The 17,835-nt window shown below is 41.7% G+C and overlaps 1 protein-coding gene and 1 non-coding gene across 4 annotated transcripts in view; both read right to left on the bottom strand.

Annotated features, from left to right (window-relative positions):
• Positions 1-17,835, bottom strand: part of FANCC (FA complementation group C) — a 214,007-nt gene that overhangs the window by 66,455 nt on the left and 129,717 nt on the right. For all 3 annotated transcript variants that reach the window (XM_050762294.1, XM_050762295.1, XM_050762296.1), the window contains 2 exons: positions 4,208-4,318; positions 3,260-3,324 (listed from right to left, as the gene is read on the bottom strand). In XM_050762294.1, coding sequence (XP_050618251.1) covers positions 3,260-3,324; positions 4,208-4,318 — 176 coding nt within the window. The remainder of the gene's footprint in view (positions 1-3,259; positions 3,325-4,207; positions 4,319-17,835) is intronic.
• LOC126938187 (small nucleolar RNA U13) lies at positions 4,668-4,774 on the bottom strand. Its single transcript, XR_007720011.1, has one exon. It is a non-coding gene; the product is annotated as a small nucleolar RNA U13 (small nucleolar RNA).

Below are 17,835 nucleotides of genomic sequence, written 5' to 3'. Positions count from 1 at the left end.
GTAGGTTTATTTTGATCCTTTGATTATGCCAATTTCCCTGGTTTACTTTGTGTCTTGTTATTTTTGTCGTATTCTGTACATTTAAAGAAACATCCGCTTCTCTCAGTCTTTATCGACTGACATGGTACAAGGGAAGACTTTCACCAATGGACCCGGCTGGAGATTCTGGAGGTCCTGGAGGTCCGTCAACCCTTTTCCAGGGATGTATCTTCTCTGGGCTCACGCATGTGATTTCCAAATTAGAGGGCTTCACTGGATTTTCGAGAGCTCCTACTCTCTTGCTCCCCCTAGTGTCCGTCTGTGGTATTGCAGATTCTCCGGTGCTGTAACAAGCTGCGGCGCTCTGGTTCCAAAGGATGCCATTTCTCTGTCAGTGCTGAGTGTCAGGACAGACAGACGCCAGTCCCTCCAGTAGGCCCCTGAAAAGCCAGAACACTGGATGTATATATTCCATTCTTCTCCTCCCCTCCCAAAGAACAAGTCGCGAGCTAGGCGTTTTCCCCAATTCTGTTGAGCTGTGCCAGCCTCCATCCACAGCGCTGCCAGCTCTCTGGTGCTACCACAAACCACCAAGCCTGCTTTTGTTCTCCACGGCCCCAAGACATCAAAAGTAGTCTTCCTTTATCCGCAGTTTTACTTTGTGTAGTTTGAGCTAGCCATGGTCACCCGTGGTCCAAAAATATTAAATGAAAAAATTCCAGAAATAATTCAAAGGTTTTAAATTGTGCACCGTTTTGTTTGTTTTGAGATGGCACCTCATTCTGTTGCCCAGGCTGGAGTGCAGTGATGCAATCTCAGCTCACTGCAACCTCCACCTCCCAGGTTCATGTGATTCTCCTGCCTCAGCCTCCCGAGTAGCTGGGACTACAAGCATAAGCCACCACGCCCGGCTAATTTGTATTTTTAGTAGAGACGGGGTTTTGTCATGTTGGCCAGGCTGGTCTTGAACTCCTGAAATCAGGTAATCCACCTGCTTCGGCCTCCCAAAGTGCTGGGATTAAAGGCATGTGCCACGGCACCCGGCCTAAATTGTGTACTGTTCTGAGTAGCATGATGAAATCTCATGGTGTCCCACTCTGTCCCACCTGGAACATGAATCATCCCTTTACCCAGGGTATCCATGATATATACACTACCTGCTCATTAGTCACTTAGTAGCCTTACTGGTGGTCAGATCAACTGTCACAGCATCACTGTGCTTGTCTTCAAGTAACCTTTATTTTATTACTACTTAATAATGACCTCAAAGTCCAACAGCACTGGGGCTGGCAATTTGCATATGCCACAGAGAAGTTGTAAAGTGCTTTTTTTAAGTGAAAAGGTGAAAGTTTTCAACTTAATAAGGAAAGACATATGCTGAGGTTGCTGAGATCTATAGTAAAAACACATCATCTATCTGTGAAATAGTAAAGAAGGAAAAAAATTTGTGTTAGTTTTGTCATTGCATCTCACATGGCAAAAATTACAGCCATCATATATGGTGAGTGTTTAGTTAAGATGGAAAAGACATTAAAGTTGTGAGTGGAATACAGAAATGTGTTATGATTGATGGCAATCAGGTTTGGTACTATCCACAGTTTCAGACATCCACTGGGTGTCTTGAAACATATCCCCTATAGATAAAGAGGGATTACTGTATGCAATTTCCTCGTCAGTGCTCCCAGTCAGTAGAGACAGAAATCTGTTCCTCAGTCTGCTCCCTAAAAAGTGAGAATGTTGGATGCACATTCCACTCTTCTTTTTCCCGCCCAAGGGAGAGAAGCCACAAGCTGGGTTTTTCCTACCAATCTCACCAAGCTGTGCCAGACTTGGAAAAGGGCTATCACAGTTGAAACGAAACAGATTTTTAAATCAATTTCAATGTGGCTATTCTACACTTTGAGCTTGCCTGCAGCACTGTGACTTCTTAATTGGTTCTGTAGTTCTCATTGAAATTTTTTGGGATGTATGTTGTAGTTAAGTCAATGTCTCTATTGGGAAATAAGGTCTAGGACTTCCTATTCTGCCATCTTGCTGATGTCATTCCTGAAGAACTCCTTTAATATTAGTAATTCAATTTTCACTTTTGGTAATGACCTGCTTAGATTCCTTGCTCATTTCTATACTGGAGTGTCTGCCTCTTTATGATTGATTTTTCCAAGTCATTTCTATATTTTGCATTCTGATCCTTTGTTTCTATTTGTTAACAGATTTTAAAAATTATTTTTATTGTGAGCTGCTTTTTAAAAAATCAACTGTGATGCATATTTTGGGAGTTTGGTGTAGGGAGTACATACACATTGCACTGACTGATTTTTAAAGTCCTTTTAAATAAATTTATAATTACATAATTCAAAAGATCCATCAGTCAACATTCACCTCACAACTAAATCCAAGTCTACCTGACATGTAAATAAATAAATCTAAATACTCTCCATATCTCCTATAGTTCTTTTTACATTGCCAAATCCAACATAATGAAGATTTTCTCCAATGTTTTCCTATAATAATTATATATTTAAGGGTTAGGTGCAAAAGATTCCTAAAGGTTGAGGACAAAGACAATTTCTGATAGGACTTGAATTAGCAATAGCTTTACGGGAAAAAAAAAAAAAAAATCAAGTCCCTCAGTCCCAGATTCTCTCGGTTAATGATACGTCAAAAATGAAATGCCCGCTAATGAAAACTGAAATTCTTTCACAGACTGAAGAAACATTTGTAATGTGATTAATTGCCTTTTAATTTGTCTGAATCTCTTTGATTTGTTTAGTCTAGATTTTGGAATATCATGTTTCTTAAAATAGGGCATATGTTCACATCAAATGTTGCCTTGTAAATATCCTGACTCTGTGAGAGAGTGTGTGTGCGCGCGCACGTGCGCGTGTGCTGGGAGAAGGCAGAGCCAGGGCAGGCTAGTGTGACAGCACACACTTGCATCTGTGCACATTCTCCTCTTGCAGAGTGAGCAATCCCAGGGTAAAATTAAGAACTGCTCTTTCTTTTGTGCTCCCTACTGTAAATGTAGGGCTTTTTACCTAATGGGCCCACAAAAGACATTGTAGGATTTACTCACTGCTCTGTGAGAGTTGAGAAAATTGTGATTTTTAAAAGAGTTTGAAAAAACTCACCAATTTGCTATGTATTCCACTAAAATAATCTTTCTATATAACATACAACCATAACTGAACATCCATTTCCTATGAATTATAAAATTCTCCTCTCATAACCAAACTGATACATTTTGAAACCTGAGAAGAAGGATGTTTAGTTTAACACCTACCGCCTTTGAGTGTTAAATCCATTAAGATGATTCTCTCTGAGTTCAGACGCTAATGATAAAACCATCTGTAAAACAAAATCAGTTGCAGGTTAACTCAGGCTGCAAACAGGATTGCATCAGTTCTATTCTTCTTGGTGTGAGTGATATTTCCGTTGAGATTCCCCCAACCCCCATCTTCTCATGTTTTACTCTGTCAGAGTGAAAAGGAAGCAGTGCCATGTCACATTTACGAATAACTGGGATTTTATGTTTAATGTCTGTAATTCTGCGTTTCTATGTAAGTAATGAACAACAGACAGGTCACTAATTTCCTAAGAATTAAAACAAAATCCATTTAAAGAAAAATTAGTTTGTTTCTTCATTTAAAATTTTCATTTGAAAAAAAAAAAAAAGTTTTTCTTGTATAAAGCTTCCAAAACACCAGAATGGTTGGCAAACATTAAAAATCTCATAACATTTTTTAAAAGAGTTACATCAAGATTATAAGTTAAAATTTCTTACATTTGGCTACAATGTAAGCCAGAAGAAAACAAAGCTTTAATATTAAGAGATAAATATGTAAAACTATGTATTGAATTTTCTGTTTTGCAAAAAAGTCCAATCAGGTTATTTGAAATATAAGATTCGTCCAACAGCACAAGACTGTGTTTATAATAGCTAAGAAAAGCTCCTCTCCCAGACATCTCTGAGTGAATACGCGAGATGTGTTCCTAGAAAGAGAGGCTGATTGGTTGGTTTGGTAAAACCCTTCCTGATTTCCTTCTTTCTCATAACTTCCCATCTCACGTTTCTTCCTTACGTGGCCATATGACTGCCCAAGGTAAGAAGAGATAAACGAAGAAAAGTTAAACGTCTCTTCTGGAAGACTGAAATATTTCCATTTACTCTTTTCGCTGATGGCACATTCAGCATTAAACATTCCAGAAGTGATAAATTCTAAATACTCACATTTTTAAGCAGACCGGGATAGTAATCTATAGGGGCATATCCAAGACCCTGAGTGAAAAGAGCAACTTCTTTATCAAATCTGAGTGCTGAAAGTATATGAGATAATACACCCTAAAAAACATAAACAGAAAAAGTCAACTTCTTTAAAAGTGAATACAAGTGCCTTTTAGGTACAATACCTACAATTTATTTGCAAATGGGAGTGGTCTCTATGAAACAAAAAAATCTGTCAAAGTACCCAATTTACTTTGATTCAAAGCGTAAAAGAGAAATGTTAGCATTAAAGTTAATACATTAAAAAGAAGTCAAGTTAAACAAACATTGACAGTGAAAACGAAAATATATATAATGAATGAGCAGTGCTTTACTTATATTAAGAAAGGAATCTTTATTGCTTTTAAACTCAGTAAAATATGTTTAGCAGCGATGATAAGATCATTTCTTTTTTTTTGTTTTTTGAGGTCAGCTGGGCAATGTGCCGATGTCACACAAGGTTCGAGGGTGGCACATCTCACACACGCACGTGAAACACCCAATCGTGATCATGCTCACAAACTACAAAAGGATCCAGATAATAGAATTTAACATAAGATAGAGAACATATCACAAATCAGTAGGGAAAGGGCAGATTATGTAATAAATGGTGCCTCAAAAACTATTTGTAAAAAGAAAAAAAGATTCTCACCGGGTATTATTCATCAAAATACACTCCAGTTTAATGTAAAGTAAAGAGATAAATGTAAAAATGAAATAATACACAAGAAAAAAATTAGAACATTTTTCAGGTGTCTGAATGAGAAAGAACTCTGAGAAATGAAAATCCTGGGAGAAAATCATCAGGGAAGAGGTTTGGCTGTGCTCAATAAAAATAAAATCTTGTGTTTACCAGAAAAATAGTATGAGCACAAACTAAGAAGAATGTTAACAACAAACGGCACAGATTCTATGTATGTTATCAAATTAATGTACAAAATAAATGACAAACACTAAGAGCATAACAATGCATATGAATAGATAGTTCACAAGAGAAAACACAAATGGCTAAGAAACACATAAACGAATGTTCGTCCTCCGTAATCAAGAGTAAGACACCCGTATGGCACTTTCACTTAAGGAGTTCAAGTTTTTACAGACGTGAATAGCTAATGCTGTACGGGGGTTCTACGAAACAGGTTTTCTGTGTGAGCTCCTGGAGGGATGGAAATAGGGTCTCCCACACAGAGTGCAGTTGTGAATGGCACCGAGGGGCCCATGAAGTGTCAGCAGATGCAACGCAGCCCAGAACCCATCACGAGGCCTGGACTTCCAGGGGTGTGTCAGGCTAGAGGTTTGGCGCCCGAACAAAGACAGATTACGGGTTAATAGAGGCCCTGCCTTATAGAAAGCAACTTGAAAAAAATATATTAAATGTCTTCAAAATATTCAGAACCTTTGATATATGTGGCATACATTTAAGGAAATAAATGCAAGTATGATGACAGGAACTATGCTCAAAGATGTTTACTGTAGTGGTTATTTCTCATATAGTAAAAATTATCTAACAGCAGGGAATGATTAATATCCTTATGCAGTGGCTGACTGTAAGCCACTAACATGTTTATAAAGGGGCCAGGCATGGTGGCTCACACCTGTAATCACAGCACTTTGGAAGGTCGAGGCAGGCAGATCACTCGAGCCCAGGAGTTCGAGACCAGACTGGGCAATACGGAGAAACCTGACCTCTACAAAAAAACACAAAAAATTAGCTGGGCATGGTGGTGCACACCTGTGGTCCCCGCTACTCAGGAGGCTGAGGCAGGAGGATCGCCTGAGGCAGGAGGATCGCCTGAGGCAGGAGGACCGCCTGAGCCCCAGAAATTGAGGCTCTGCCCTACAGGCTGGGAGTTGGAGTGAGACCCTGTCTCCAACGAAAAGAAGTTTATGAATAATTTTAATAGTATTTAAAATGGTTATACTATTAAATGAAGAAAGATGTAAAATGTTATACTCAGAAATGATCTCATCAATATAAAAATAATCCATACATAAGAATGGAAAAACAATGGAAGAAAATACCACTGTCTGAGTCCGTCTGTGTTGCTAGAGCAAAATACCTCGGACGGGGTCACTGACAAGAGCAGAACTTTATGTCTCAGTTCTGGAGGCTGGAAGTCCAGGACCAAGGAGCTGGCAGGCTCAGTGTCTGGTGAAGGCTTCCAAGGTGATGCCCTGTTGCTGTGCCCTCTAAAGGGGATGTACACTATGAATGCTGTGTCTTCACATGGTGAAAGGGACACAAGGGCAAAAGGGCCCAGGGCACTCTCTCCACCTCTTATAAAATCACCAATCCCATTCATGAGAGCTTTGCCCTCATGACTTAATCACCCCCCAAAGCCCCTCTTAATATTATCCCATTGGTGATTACGTTTTAACACATGGATTTTAGGGAATATATTTAGATCACAGCTATCACCAAATGTTAGCAGTTTCTAGGGTGGTGCTAGAGACCCATAATAGTGCCACCCTAGATACTGTTAACATTTATATTATTTCATATATATGTGTGTGTGTGTGTGTGTGTGTGTGTATATATATATATTTTTTTTTTCTTCTTTCTACTTTAGTATGTTTCCTTGCCTCCCATACATGTATGTGCCTCTTTTAATACCAGGAAAAAAATATTTTTTGAAAAAGTTTTATTTGGAAATACTCGGTTTTTTAAAAAAGTCCTATACTGCATTTTGTGGTAACACATTATGAGATAAAATGAATTTGCATCTGTGCATATAAATGTATGTATGTAACTTCATACACAAATACTTGGAGATGACAGTCTAATCTGAGGTGGAGGCTGAGGGTGCCTCAGTGATGGGCAGGTAGGCTCCATGGACCCGACAAGCACGTGGCACATACCAGTGACACTCTGGGTGGTTACCACTATCATGGTGGTCATTTCAATTTCATCATAAAATATCTCACACATCCAAAAAGACACAAAATATTATGTCAAATTCCACAAACCTTCAAGTTTCATCAGTAAAGCATTAGAAATAAGAAGCCTTCTATGCCCTCTGCCCTTCCTCACCATGATTCAACAGCAGTCTCTACCCCTGGGGGAAACTCTACCCTGAATCTGGGATGCAGCCTTTTGTGAGGATCATGTACTTTCTCCCTGTGAGCTCAGACCTGCCTCCGTATCCTTAAAAGAGAATCCAGGCAACACTCCTAAGTCATGTTAAGTGGAAACCTGCCATTCCTACATTATATCCTATCTACAGTTTTCAAATTAGAATTGCAAGTTAACAAAGTAGCTTTAAAACATTACTTCTCAGTAGACGACATTCACGATTAATAAAAACAACAACAAAACCCCCCAGCAGTGTGTACTACATGATTTACAAAAAAATGAATCCCCTGGAAAGGGGGAAAAACAGGAACCTTACAGGGTTAGAGTGAACCTTTTCTAAGGTAGAGAGAAGGATGGAGCCACTTGCTTGTTATTGTTTTTCCCTCTTTCAGTTCAAATCTGCCCCAAATACAGAAAGCAAACAGAAGCTGACCATAGCCCCAAGAGAGTTCGTCTCCATGTTGGTGGTGGTGGTCTTTTTCAACACCAAGGGCAACCTGGGAGAGAGAGGGAGGGAGCGGCTGTGGCTGGGCAGGCAGAGTCAGGGAGCCCAGGTACAAGCCAGCGTGCCATCTGTGGAGGGCGATGGTGCTTTCCACCAGCCGCGCTTACTGCTGGACTCCACTGAACTTCTGAAGGGAGAAGGCGGGGCCTGCACAGCAGGGAGAGTGCTTGGTGCTCTTGGCAAGCCAGTGTGGGGCCTGAACCCCCAGCGGGGTGCAGGGCAGGTGTTCTGGGAAAAGGGAAAGCCCGGCCAGGCCTGGCCAGCCATATGTACAATCCACACGGAGGTGTCTGAGTCAGACCCAGGCAGAAAGTCAGACCCAGGCAGAGCAGGAGGATTTGGTTTGGAAACCAGGCGGTCTCCAAGTCGGCAGCAGTCTGGGTTTTCACAGAGCAGGTCAGTCTGATGCTAGGTGAGGGGAGGGCAGTGTCCGAAGAACGCAGCCGTCTACTCAGAAACCAGACTTCTGCATTCTATTTAACACATTTAAAGCACTTACTACACGCCAGGGGCTGTTCAAAGCAGATTACAAGTAGCAATTCATTGAATCCTCACAGCCTATGGGTAGGTAGTTACTGAATCTGGGTTAAAGAGGAGGAAATCAAGACAGTTGAAGCAGCCTGCCCAAGGTTAGTTATTTACTCTACGGCCAGACCTTATAATGAACCTCCCTACATCCACTGTCCATGAGACTGTTGGGATAGTTTTTAGCAATGCAAATCTGAATGCTCTCAGTCTGAGACCCTTTCGGCTTCCAGTTACTCTTACTGTGAAGCCCAAATTTCTCAGAGTGAAGCAGCCTGGCCCACCAGCGCACCCCACACCCGGCTTCACTGCTCCTTACTAGCCTGTCTGCGACCCTGGAGGGCCACAGGCTTTCTGGGCCATCAGGACTTTAGTATGTCCGATTCCCTCTGCCTGGGGAGCTCTCCTATGCCCCTCACTTGTGAGAAGTGACTTCTTGAAGGAATTCTAGCAACTGTGACAACTAAAATTTACCAAGTGCTTACAATGTGTGAGGCACTATGTTCTCTAAGTATAGCATCTCACTGAAAACCCCAGGTTCAGTTTTTAATCAAATTCAATTAAGCAAAGTTTCAATTAAGCCACCCATAAACAGATGGCTACTGTTACTATACAATCCACCCTCAAACAATCAGAGTGTAAGGCACTACAGACCCAGTTGGGATGGAAAGTAAGGTAGTATGCAATTGAAGGAAGCCAGTTTTGAGCAGTAACAGCTAAGGGTCAGTTAAGATTGTAGAGTTAAACAAAGCCATGCCCAGGCTTCCGCCTAACCGACAGCCTCCCAGAAGCACTCACACCCTGGGCCTGGGACCAGCTCACGGAAGGTGACTTCCCAATACTGCATGAGCTCTGTCTTGACATTTGATTTCAGAGGCTGAGATGAGAGATCGTAAATAATTCCTAAGTAATGTTTAAAATAGCCACAAAGAGTTCCCTAGATACTACAGTCATGTATCACTTAACAACTGGGGTACATCCTGAGAAATGCGTCGTTAGGCAGTTTCTTGGCATGCGAACATCACAGAGTATACTTACATGAACCCAGATGGCTCAGCCTGCTGCACACCTAGGCTACACGGGAGAGCCTATTGCTCCTGGCCTACAAACCTGTGCAGCATGGGACTGTACAGAATACTGTAACACTGTGATCTAGACCTATCTAAATGTAGAAAAGGTGCAGTAAAACTATGGTATAACATGGAAAAAATGGTACACCTGTATAGGACACTTCCCATGAATGGAGCTTGCGGGACTGGAAGTTGCTCTGGGTGAGTCAGCGGAGCGTGAATGTGAAGGCCGAAGACGTGACTGTAGACTTTACAGCACTGTACACTTAGGCTACACTAAATTCATAAAAACACATGTTTCTTTCTTCAGCAATAAACTCTTCTTAGCTTACCACAACTTTCGAATTTGATAAACCTTTTATTTTTGTTGAACTTTTGGACTATTAAAATCAACACTTAGCCTAAAACACACTGCACAGCTGTACAAAAATTTTTTCTTTCCCTATATCCTTACACTATAAGCTTCTAATTTTTTTTTTTTAACTTTTTAAACCTTTTTGTTAAAAACTGAGGCACACTGCCACCCTGACACTTGTCCTGGTCACTTCAACCCCTGGCTCACTGTTGTGCCAGTGTGAATGCAAACCCTGCTCTCTGGCTGCCAAGCATGGATGTGGCCAGGACAGCAAATCAAGCATTCAAGCTCCAGGCAAGAGGTCTGCTCAGGTTCCCAAATAGGCTTTCCAGAATTTCCCCAAGATACTGAGACTCAGCCTCTTCCAGGCCTCACTGCCAAAGAGAACCAGAGAGGATCGGGGAGCCGTCCAGACTCTCCAGCCCAAGCTTGAAGCACACAGCCCAACACAAATTTGTAAACTTTCTTAAAACAGTATGAGATTTGTTTTTGCCTTTTTTTTTTTTAGCTCATCAACTATCATTAGTGTTAGTGTATTTAATGTGTAGACCAAGACAATTCTTCCAATGTAGCCCAGGGAAGTCAAAAGATTGGACACCCTGCTCTAGCCTCGTCTGTAGTGAAAATGGACTTGTACCCAAAGAGGCAACTCACTGTCCACAAGGACACCATCCCAGATGCTGACCATCAACCTCCTGCTTCCCTGGAACAGACCTTATCTGAGTCCCGTCAGAGCCCACATTGTCCGCCAGCCTCTGACGTCCAGACATGTGCCAGAACAGCCCCTCAGAGCTGTCTTGATGAGATGGGACGAAGGGTGGTAGAGATTCAGGTTCAGAACGGCTGCCTTATCCCTCCCTTCTGAGAGGTCTGTACCTGCTGGTTGGAGCCCTCACCCCTTAGAAGGCTTGGCCCATGTGCCAGGAAGTGCCCCTAAAAGGACACTTCCTCCTCTGAGGCGAGTGCCCTGGAATGAGACCGTCTGTGCTGGGGAACACAACCTCCATTCGTACAACCAGGCCGACTGGCGCCCTGATGTCCGGAGGCAGGAAGAGACGCAGCACCCAGCTTGTGTCTGTGCATCTGTGTTTCTCCAGCTGTGGTACCTGTGCAAGCAGTGGAACCCCAAAGAACACTGGGTGGTCAACACACAGACACGGCACCTAATGCAAGTATGTAAGTTTAAGTTGAATATAAAATGGGACTTACAATGTCATATAAAAATGTTACTTACTTTTATAAGAAAATTGAGTTAAATTTCGTAAGGGCGTTAAAATATAATTTTAATAGGAAGCTATGAAAATTATCTACACTTGGTGTACAAATGACTGAATTTTGGGTAACTCTGTAAAAGCCGCTTATGGATATAAAGAGGGGTCTGTCACTTACTTTATAAGACATCGACTTCCAAATCTGTGCTGTTTTTAACCAGTGCCCTCTGGTGATACTAACATTTCTTAGCCTGAAAGAACATTTCCATGGAAACCATAATAGGGATTTCGCTAATTTTGGATTAAAATCATTATAAAATGGTTTGGTTGGTTTATGCTCTTGTTAACCAAATGCTCCTACAGATAGCATATTGCACATGTGTCTTGATGTGCTCTTGCATCTAAGGTCAATTTCCCTTATTCATCAAATTTTATTTACTTTAGATAAAAGAGACCTTGTAGTTAGCATGTACTCTATGAATCTGTACTTGGTTAGAAATACAAATTCTCAGACAAAACCCAGACCTATTTTATCAAAATCTGATCTATTTTATTAAAATCTGGATTTAAAATAATATTTCCAGGTGATTCACATGCACATTAATGACTGTTACTAGCTCTATCGCCCAGGCTGGAGTACAATGGCACAATTTCGGCTCACTGCAACCTCTGCCTCCCGGGCTCAGGTGATGCTCCTGCCTCAGCCTCTGGAGTAGCTGGGATGACAGGCGCCGCCACCACGCCCGGCTAATTTTTGTATATTTAGTAGAGATGGGGATTCACCATGTTGGCCAGGCTGGTCTCAAACTCCTGGCCTCAAGTGATCTGCCCACCTCGGCCTCCCAAAGTGCTAGGATTGCAGGTGTGAGCCACCGTGCCCAGCCGGTATTCTATTCTTAAAAGGAGAAAAAGTTATATGGGGGTACTGATTTGTCAAAAAGGTACAGTTAAGAGTATACATTTCAATGCACATACATCTTATAAAAATAACAAAAAATAATAATAAAGAGATGGGGAATGAGCCAAAGTATAGATGAAGCAGAAACAGCACATGATGAGTTGTTGTTGAGGCTGAGTGTCAGATCTATTATACCATTTTGTTAATTTTGTATATGTTTAAAATGTTCTGTAATAAAACACTTGTATAAAAAGACAAAGCTTATCTATAACACTAGCTCTTAAGATTGTGGCTACCTTTGGAGAGGAAGAAGGAAGAAAGCGGAGTCAGAAGCACGAACAAGGCTGGTTCTATCTTGTGGTTACAAAAATGTATTTGCCTTGTGATAATTCACTGAGCTTTATCTTAATGCTTTGTGCATGTGCTTCTGTATGCATATTATGTATCAATAAAAATTTAAATACTAAAGAGAAAAACTGAAGTACACACATTAGCTGAGGCCCACACAGCGTCAGGTAATTAACATCACTGTCTTCTGCCTCCACACCAGAAGGTCTTCAGGGGCAGTAACAATAACGTGTGTGGAGCTATCACCTCCTGTAATCACAATGTCTTCTTCCGGAACGAACACGTCCTGAAGAACCCGCCTAAACCTATCTTACAGTTGATTTTTTTTAACTTTTAATTTTTTTTTTTTGAGACAGGGTGTTGCTCTGTCACCCAGGCTGGCGATCATAGTTCGCTGCAACTTTGAACTCCTGGGCTCAAGCAATCTTTCCGCCTCAGCCTCTCGAGTAGTTGAGACTACAGGCATGTGCCACCACGCCTGGCTTATTTATTTCATTTTAGTTTATTTTATTTTTGTAGAGGCAGGGTCTCAGTATGTCACTCAGGCTGGTCTCAAACTCCTGGCCTAAAGTTATCCTTCCACCTTGGTCTCCCAAAGCACTGGGATTATAGGCATGAGCCACCACATCTGGCCAACTTTTTTTTTTTTTTTTAAATAAGTAGTACACTCTAAATAACAAGTATAAGTATGTTAAATACATAAACCAGTAACATAGCCATTTATTATTATCAAGTAATCATGTATATATATAATTGTATGTGCTATACTTTCATATGACTAACAGCACAGGATATTTGTTTACCTAGAATCACCACAAACATGTGAACAATGTGTTATGTTACATTACACCTATGATGTCCCTAGGTCATAGACACTTTCCAGCTCCATTATAATCTTATGAGACCACCATTGTACATGCAGGCTGTTGCTGACCAACATGTCATTATAAGGCACATGACTATATTTCCAATGTCCGCATTGCACGAGCTGACTTTAACATATAATGTCGTGGAAAAACAAAAATGCAGTATCTCATTTATCTGCAAGGGATACACTCCAAGACCATCAGTGGATGCCAGAAACCTTGAATGGTACCTAATCTTTCTCTCTCCTCTGTGTGTGTGTGTGTGTGTGCACATTGTGTGTGTGTGTAAATATATAAAACAAAATTACATATTTTAACTAACGTCCTTTTTCCATAATAACCCTAATATAAGTGGCTATGAAGTGCCACAAGAGTTTTTTCCCTGAATAAAATAAGGGTTAAGTCCTAGAAACAATATACAGAGGCCAGTATACGGTTACATAGTTTTGAAACAGATACCTCAAACTTTGGTCTCCTAAATTTTTGTTTTAAAGTAAACTTAAATATTGATGAGCATTTCTCATTGCTAAGAATAATTTTTTTTACTGCCACCTAGTGGCAAATAGTCTAAACACAAAACCATTAAAGATTAGGCACTGGCTCTTGGACAAAAATAAATTTCTATAGTCATACAATAATAGGTTCTTTTTCAAATGCTGGCAAAGCAATCTTGGAGATCCTTTACTCTAACTCCCTCATTTTACTAATGAAGCACTGAGCTTCTAAATATACAAATCGGTAATTAAGGAAAGAATGTGCATATAAATGAACAGGTTCAGACATAAAGACGTACAGATATTATCACCCTGACCATTGATAGAAAATCTTCCATGGGTAGAAAGTATGGGAACTAATACAGCTGTACCTAAAATGATTTTAAGCCCAATTTCGATTCATGTGAAAGTTAAGAATGAAACTCTGCTCATGTGTGAAAAGCCATTGAATATGCTAAGATCATGAGGGTGAACTTTCCTAAAAAGGCAAGTTTTTTTTTTTTTTTTTGGAGATGGAGTCTCGCTCTGTCTCCCAGGCTGGAGTGCAGTGGCCGGATCTCAGCTCATTGCAAGCTCCGCCTCCCAGGTTCACACCATTCTCCTGCCTCAGCTTCCCGAGTAGCTGGGACTACAGGTGCCCACCACCTCGCCCGGCTATTTTTCTGTATTTTTTAGTAGAGACGGGGTTTCACTGTGTTAGCCAGGACGGTCTCGATCTCCTGACCTCGTGATCTGCCCGTCTCGGCCTCCCAAAGTGCTGGGATTACAGGCGTGAGCCACCGCGCCCGGCCGAAGGCAAGTTTTAAATAAAGCAGAGGGAAATCCACTGCCCTTGCTTTCGGGTGCTGTTAGTTGTCCTCGCCTCACTGTGTCTGCTCTCTCGTGTAACAGGCAGAACATTCACAGGCAGGCTGGGAAAGCTGGAGCGATGGGCTGTGGTCTGGAACATGGTATGGGTGTGGAAGACGGGCTGTGGGTTTTGCTCAGGCAAAGGGCTAGGAGAGCCAAACTGTGGTCAATATTCTCAAACTGAGACAGAGCACATATATTGTACTTCTCTAAACAATTTATTCATCTCATCATTAAAGTCTTTTAGAATTTTCACCACTTAGGTCTCCACGGCATATCTCTTTATACAAAATATACAAAAAAAAAAAAAAAAAAAAAAGGTGTTGGCCAGGAGTGCTGGCTCACGCCTGTAATCCCAGCACTTTGGGAGGCCAAGGCGGACGGATCACAAGGTCAGGAGATCGAGACCATCCTGGCTAATACAGTGAAACCCCATCTCTACTAAAAATACAAAAAATTAGCCAGGCATGGTGGCGGGCGCCTTTAGACCCAGCTACTTGGGAGGCTGAGGCAGGAGAATGGCATGAATTTGGGAGGCGGAGCTCGCAGTGAGCTAAGATCACGCTACTGCACTCCAGCCCAGGCAACAGAGCAAGACTCCGTCTCAAAAAAAAAAAAAAAAAAAAAAGGTGTATATAAATAGGGATCCATTATTTATTCATTCAACAAACAGGCTGAGGATGATCTGCTTTCAAGCCACTCTCCTGGGACCACTGGGGTGAGAAGCCCTGCAGCCTGGTGAAGGGTGCTGCAGGTGGGAACAGCCAGCACGAGAGCCAGCTCGCTAAATGCTGGAATGACTCTTGGTGAGGCAGCTGCTGTGGGAACAGAGCAAGGAGAGATGAATTCCAACTGCTGGGTTTTGGGGTGCTCCCAAAGACAATGGCATCTGAGCTGATTCTGAGGGCTGGGGAAGAAGACAAACCGGAGGAGGGAGAGGCGAGGGGAAGAGAGAAAGTGCATGTGTGATGTGGCTGGGACAGAGGAAGGTGACTGGGGAAGGAGTAGAGAAAAAAGGTGGGAAAACCTCTCCTGTCACCCCCTAGGGCTCCCGGCCCCCACTCCAGCCTGCCCCTCCATGGCCTCGGCCCACCTAGGCAAACTCACTTCCCCTGCCTTTCTCTTTCATCCCTGCGACTTGGTGACATCAGACTCCTGGCTGGTCACCAAATTCACCCAGCCCCTTCCCACCTCCAGACCATTTCCCTCTTCTGAGACACCCAACAACCTCCCTGCCCCCATCTCTAGCTGCCAAAATCACACCCGTCTTTCAAAATTCACCTTTCTCCAGGATTCCTGTTCTAGTTCTCGACTGGGCAAGATGTTGTTCTGAACTCTCTGTGGTTCCTCCCTTGTGTTTTTCTCGCCGGCACCTTCCAAGGTCACCTTGCAGTGTGACGATTTGCCTGCTCTCCTCTGCCCACCGCTACATGCAGGCGCTCCACGGCAGGCACTGCCTCGCTATCCCTCAGTCCCAGCACAGCTGTGACCCACACAATAGTCGTTCAATAAAGACCAGTTGAGTCAAAGCCAAGGGCACAGATTGCCCTCTTACAGCTACTGAAGAACATAATTGCTACAGGATTCCCTCGTGACCTCGTTATAGGCGAACACAAGTTTTCTTTTTCACAGTTTGCTTTCCTAAGTTGCAGGTCATAAAATACCCACAGAAAACTGGGAAAACATGACATGGCTATGTGCTTTTACTTCAAAGACGTTAACTCATGTTGGTAACACTGACCAGAACCTGCACACCAATGAGGATGTACATCATTGGCTAAGGTGTTGCTTTGGTGCCACTCAGCTTGCAGTAACCTTCGGGTGCTGGGGTAATAGAACATCCAGGACGGACAGGAAAAGCAGAAGCAAAGGACCATCTTTGCTGAAAGGGGTTCTGGGAAATTCAGCCTCAGCTGTATGTAAATAGAAGTTATAATGCATATCTACATACTTAAAAACATTTTTTCCTGCAAACCTGGTTAGTAAAACAAAGCTTCTGTTAGTTCCATCCGATATACTCAATTATTTTTGGCCCCCCAAAATGTATTTCTCAGGTATAAATCGGCCTCTTTCTTCAAACCAGTCTGCTCAGTCCTGGGTCTGTGGCCATGCTGCCACGTCGAATACCTGGAGGGCTCTCTGGCCATGACCATATAAAATACTTGTGCCCAAATGCTGAATTAGTTGCTTCTCCCTCCCCGCCTCTGCTTTTTAAAAAACGTTTCCATGGCATTTTATGTAAACATCTAGTAAAAAAATTTTTGTTGTTACACTGGAATTCTTTGTTTACTTAATATCAAAATGCCCAAACCGACTAAATTACCTGCAAATGACTTCTATTTTTCTAAATTAAATACCATGGTGAAAATTGGCCAATTTTCTTATAACACAATTTTAAATTATCACGTCACCCTGCCAACAAAGACAAACTAGAAATCAGAACAACTCACAAGCAGCACCTACATTTGCTTCACCAAAAAAGGAAAGAAAAGTCCTCTACAGAGTAAGACGGACCAGCACTCCCCGGCACAGTGTTACACGACAAGACAGCAGAGAAGACTCGTGTCACAAGCCGTTAACAATACATGTGAAAGGTCTGCATAAAGGAAGACCTTGTGATCTTAGCAAGAAACATTCAATGTCACAAAGATGTCAGTTCTCTGGCACAGAAACTCAATGCAGTACCAGTAACAATTCCAAATATGGTTTTTGGTGGAACTTCAGAAGCTTTTCCAAAATTCACAGGGAGAAGCAAGGGGCTAAGAACCGCACATGCTAAGAGAAAGAAGAACATTATAGAAATAAACAGGCAGCATGATTCTGTTTATATAAAGTTCAAAAGCAGGCACTAAAAGAGATGTGGTTCACGGACACTCACACGAGTGGTAGACATGCAAATCCCTCCAATCACCTCTGGCTGAACGTCCTAACGGTACCAAGTAGAGTAAAGCGGATCAGATACTTCACACTATCGTATTCTGTGCCTGTTAGTCTGAAGCCACCTATAATACTGAGCTGTCTCAGGAAGGAAATATTCTTGTAACGTGGTTTCACTGGTAACTCTTTTCAAATCTGAAATCTTTAATATCTGAAACGATAAAGAATTTCTTTCCATATTATGACATACAGTGCATACCCATTGGCTGGTGATAAAACTATTACAGAAATAAGATACAAATTGCTTGAAAAGGTATTTGGAATTTTATAAGTTAAAAAAGTCTTTCAATCTCCTATTCCTTTGTTACTTACAAATTAAGAATTAAAAGATATTCCAACATGCAAATGGCACTTTTCATACTAGAATAATCTACAATCCAAATGCAGAAGTCAGTCCTAAATTAAAGGTATGGTTTTACTTTTAATACTTTCTTTCTGAAAATCAAGCATGTTTAAGTTAATTT

The sequence above is a fragment of the Macaca thibetana genome, chromosome 15, assembly GCF_024542745.1.
Source record: "Macaca thibetana thibetana isolate TM-01 chromosome 15, ASM2454274v1, whole genome shotgun sequence".
Classification (NCBI taxonomy): Eukaryota; Metazoa; Chordata; class Mammalia; order Primates; family Cercopithecidae; genus Macaca; species Macaca thibetana.
This window is presented reverse-complemented; position numbering and strand designations above follow the sequence as displayed.